Consider the following 4,272-nt stretch of genomic DNA (forward strand, 5'->3'; position numbering starts at 1 on the left):
TTCCGGCCTGATTTCTGCAGGCTCCCACGTGGGGCCCGCCTGCATCTGGTCAGGCAGGGCGCCTGGAGGTGAGGGATGGGGCCTTGAATGCTTGAGGGCTTCCTGGAGAAAGGCACCTGGAGCCGGACCCCAGAGCTTCGGGAAGGACAGAATTACCCAAATTCCTCCCGGTGGGAGGCAGGCCCTGCCCTGAGTCCGTCACCGTGGCCAGTGAGGAGGCCTCCCTGCCGCCTAGACGGCTCTGCTCACATTCCCAGAGACGGGGAGCTCTCTGCCCCCCGCCGCCAACACTGGTCCCCGGCCCACACACCCTCATTGACTCTGGCCGTCGCTCCCGATCAAACAGAAACGGGGGCCTTGGAGAAGATAAGGAGCTGGAGGCTGGGGAGACATCTAGGGAAAGGGCCCTCGCTCTGTGTTGGGGAGCCCAGCGGGGAGACCCAGGCAGCAGGTCCCAAGAACCAGGGAGCATTCGCCAGCTCCTGCCTCCCAGCCTGGGCTCTACGGAGAAGGGCACAGGGCACAGAGAGCCCAGCAGCTGCTGTGACGGATGACCAGTGTGGACAGCACAACCTCATCAGGGTCTGTAAAGGCTCCTGAGACGCTGAAGGCCACCCCCTCCCCCATAGGCTGCCTTTCGAAGCAGCTATTAAAACTCGGAACCCCCAACCTCTGAATTCCATGGTCCCCACTCCAGAAGGGGCTCAGGGAGCCCAGGGTCCATCACCCTTGCAGCCCAAGAACTCAGGCCAGACCCCGCCTCCACTTGGACCCCACCAGGAACGGGGTGACTCATCCAGAGGAGGGTCTGGCGAGAGAGGTCTCCAAGGTGGGGCGGGGTAGGGGGCCACCCTGGGGTGAGTGCGGGTCCTGGGGCTGGTCTTTTCTCCTCTCTGGAGGAGCCCCTCCCCGTCTACACACGGGCTTCACAGACAGCACCGCTGAGGAGAAAATGCGCTGCAAGGGAGAGTTCCTCTCTGAACCCAGGCCTCCGGCAAAGGGACAGCCTCTGCCTCAGTCTGACCGCTTTGACCCCACTAGGAGGCCTGTGAGGGCTCTCCCCTGATCAAGGGCAAACGACTGACATTGGACCCCAATTTTGATGCTTCACTCCTCTCGCCTCTGCCTCCCACACTGAGCAGCCCTCCAGCCACAAAGGTCCCCAAAATGAAGGGCCCCTGACCGGGCAACGTTGGACACACACTGTCTCGGGCCACCCCCCGTTTTACTGAGGAGGCAGCCAGGAAGGGAGGACGGAAGTTGCTGGCTTGTTGGGTCCTTCTGACCTCCCCACCCAAAGGCACAGTCTTGGGCCAGCCCCTGGACACTGAGGGTCCTCAGCCTCCTGCCAAACCGTAGGAAATTGCGCAGGACTCTCCCCCCGTTCACCAGAAGCAACACCGTGGGCACTGGCCAGCGGGGCCTGGCAACTGGACCGCCTGGAGCGGCCATGGCTCAGCCCCGGTGGGGTCAAGAGGAGCGGCAGGGCAGGCAGCCAACCAGAGGGCAACGGCTGGGCAGCGGGGCTGGGCAGGGGGCGTGTGGATGGGAAGGGGCAGCTGGGGCCCAGCACCCCGAATGATTCAGGAGCAGCTCAGACGGGAGGAGTGCACTGACCTCGGTGGGGCAGTTTGTCAGTGACCTCCTGCAGCAAGCCCTGCCACCCGCCCTGCCCTCCCAGGCCTCTCCCAGGAGCGGAAGTCAGCCAGGGCCAAACCCAGGGCACTTCCCGGCCTCTGGAGAGGCTGCTCAGCGAGGAGGGTGTGGACGCCCGGCTGATGACACTGTGTTCATTCAAAGGGAGCTCCCTTGCCCTTCCGTTTCGGAGTGGCTCCCCCTCCACACGCACTGAGCGAGGGTCCCCCAGCTCCTACAGGAATCTCACAGCATCACACGAAGCTGGTAGAAAGACAGCTTAAGCGATTTATTTGGAATGGACACATCGATGCAAAAACAAAATATTAAGACAGATGGTTTGACGACTAATAACCATCATAATAAATACATAGATAATCTAATAATTTAAGGTGCCCGCGCAGCGGGGCGAAACTCTACAGGTCTGCATGGGAAGGCTCCCTCTGCGGGGCAGGGACACGGCCTCCGTCCTCGCCGTGGTCAGTGGGAGGGAGCCCACCGGGCCCCCCGCGGTGGAGGGGAGCCCCTGGGCTCCTGCCAGCGCCGCCCCGCATCCGGCTCGACTCCTCCAGTGTATAGCTCCTGTGGGGAGAGGAGGTGGTCAGGGAGCTGTGCCCAAGCCCGAGGCAGAGCGGGCGGGGTTCCAGCCTGTGGGTCCCCCAAGACCCCGATGAGAGAAGTGCAAGCGACGCTCCTTCCGAGCGTCCCAGACACCCCGCACCCGGTCCCCTCTCGAAAGTATCGCCTAGATGAAACAGGGCCTCCCCCGGACGTCAGCAGTAAAAACTGTCTTTCCCCAAGGACCGCGTCCCAGCTGGTGGATCGCGGCCCGGGGCGCTCGGGACGGGCAGGACGGGCAGGCGGCCCCGAGGGTGTTGGAGACGGACAGGGGGCGCGGAGGGCGCTCGGGACGGGCAGGGGGCGCGGAGGGCGCTCTCGGCGGCCGGCACTCACCGGGTGGCGCTCAGGGCACGCGGGCGGTCCGGGCCCCGGGCTGCTCGGCAGTCGCCTCGCGCTGCTGGCGGCTGTGGAAGTCCTCCAGGGCGCGGCGGTTCTGGAAGTCGATGAGCGCCAGAGTGATGGCCGCGTTCCAGCAGCTCTCGCCCGCGCAGCGGAAGTCGATCTCCTTGCGGTCGGTGGTGACGATAGTGAAGTAGACGTACTTGCCCGTGCGCTCCACGCAGTCCACCTTGAGGATGGAGTGGAAGCGCAGCTCCTTGGGGCGCGCGCCGGGGCCGGCGGGGAACAGGCTCAGGCGGTCGGGGGTGAGCACGCCGCGCTTCTTCTTCCACACCTGGAAGAGGCTGTCGCTGCGCTTCTCCAGCTCGCCCTCGCGCAGCACCTCGCCGGGGGTCTTCATGGCAGCAGGTGGCGGGCACAGACCTAGGCTCACGGGCAGCTGCGACGCCGGCAATGCGCTCTGGCGGCCCCGGCGCGGCCTTTATAACGACCCCGCCCTCACCCCGCCCACTCGAGACCCCGCCCCGCACGGGCACGCCCCCTCCAGACCACGCCCCTAACCTTCAGCCCGCACCCCCGCTCCTGTGCCCCCTCTCCCGCGGGCGCCCCTGAGCGCCCGTCGCCTGCACGAGGTCGCCCCCTCCTCGGTGGCTGCGGCCCGCGCGCCCCTGCTCCCCTGGCGCCCCGGCTCCCCTGGCACCCCGGCTCCCCAGCCCCGTGGGGTGACTCTTGGTCTCCACCCCACCCCGGACGCCGGCCCTGCGGAGGAATGCGCTGCGGCCGCCCTGCCCGCAGTGACTCACCGCCCGGGAGCCCCGGGACAGCCCGCAGCCCGGCTGGCCCAGGGCGGGGAGCCGGCAGGGCGCAGACGCCCCTCTCCGGGCGCCCCGATGGCAGCCCTGCCGCTCCAGGCTGGTGGGCAGGAGGAGATCGCGGGGCGTTGGTTCTTCCACGCCCCAGGGCCCTTCCCCGGGAGACCCTCGGGTGGTCCTGCCCCAGCATGCCCGATCTCCCAGCCTGCCACCCGCCGGCCTGCCTGGAAGGACCTTCTTGGCGGCAGGAGAACAGGTGTTCTGAACCTCAATTTTCTATCAAATGGGGACAGTAATACTTTCGTTAGATTAGGTGACACACGGAAAGTGCTAGGACGGCACCCCGTGGTGCTCAGTGATGTGTGGGGAGGAGGCCGCTCCCGCCTCCCTTCCTGGGGGCCTGTCCTCCCTGGGCCCTCGTCACGTCCGACGGGGGCGCGGGGCGGGGGGGCGACTCTGACCGCGGCCGGGCCTGACCGGCGGCGCGAGGCCCCGGGAGCCGAGGGGGCGCAGGGCGCTTGGTGCGGGAGGGTCCGCCTGGCGGGGCGAGGGGCGGCGGGGGCGGCTGAGTCATCCTCCCAGCAGCGCGGGCTGGCGTTTTTTATTTACCCTCTTCCTTTAAAGGGTTTAATAGGAGCAGGAAGTGATCGCTGGCTGCTCTGGGGTTCCCAGGGGTGGGGGTGCAGCCGGCCAGGGGATCTCTGAGGGCCACAGCAGCTCTAGGGCCCCCACCATCCAGTATGACCCCCCCCCCCACCCCAGCCGCCCCCAGCTGTGGCCTGGTCAGGTGCTGGAAAAAGGGCAAGGAAGGGCCCAAGTTCCATGCGGGTAGTGAGAACCAACCCCAGCCTCATAATTTGCAGAG

General features: G+C 66.8%; 1 protein-coding gene across 1 annotated transcript; it reads right to left on the reverse strand.

Annotated features, from left to right (window-relative positions):
• Positions 1 to 1,900: 1,900 nt before the first annotated feature.
• PHLDA2 (pleckstrin homology like domain family A member 2) lies at positions 1,901 to 3,087 on the reverse strand. The gene is made up of 2 exons (XM_008538944.2): positions 2,590 to 3,087; positions 1,901 to 2,217 (listed from the first exon to the last, which is right to left on the reverse strand). Exon 1 carries the CDS (start codon positions 2,993 to 2,995, stop codon positions 2,600 to 2,602), a length of 396 nt encoding a protein of 131 aa, XP_008537166.2. The 5' UTR covers positions 2,996 to 3,087; the 3' UTR covers positions 1,901 to 2,217; positions 2,590 to 2,599.
• Positions 3,088 to 4,272: the final 1,185 nt, after the last annotated feature.

Source organism: Equus przewalskii, chromosome 11 (genome assembly GCF_037783145.1).
Source record: "Equus przewalskii isolate Varuska chromosome 11, EquPr2, whole genome shotgun sequence".
Lineage (NCBI taxonomy): Eukaryota > Metazoa > Chordata > Mammalia > Perissodactyla > Equidae > Equus > Equus przewalskii.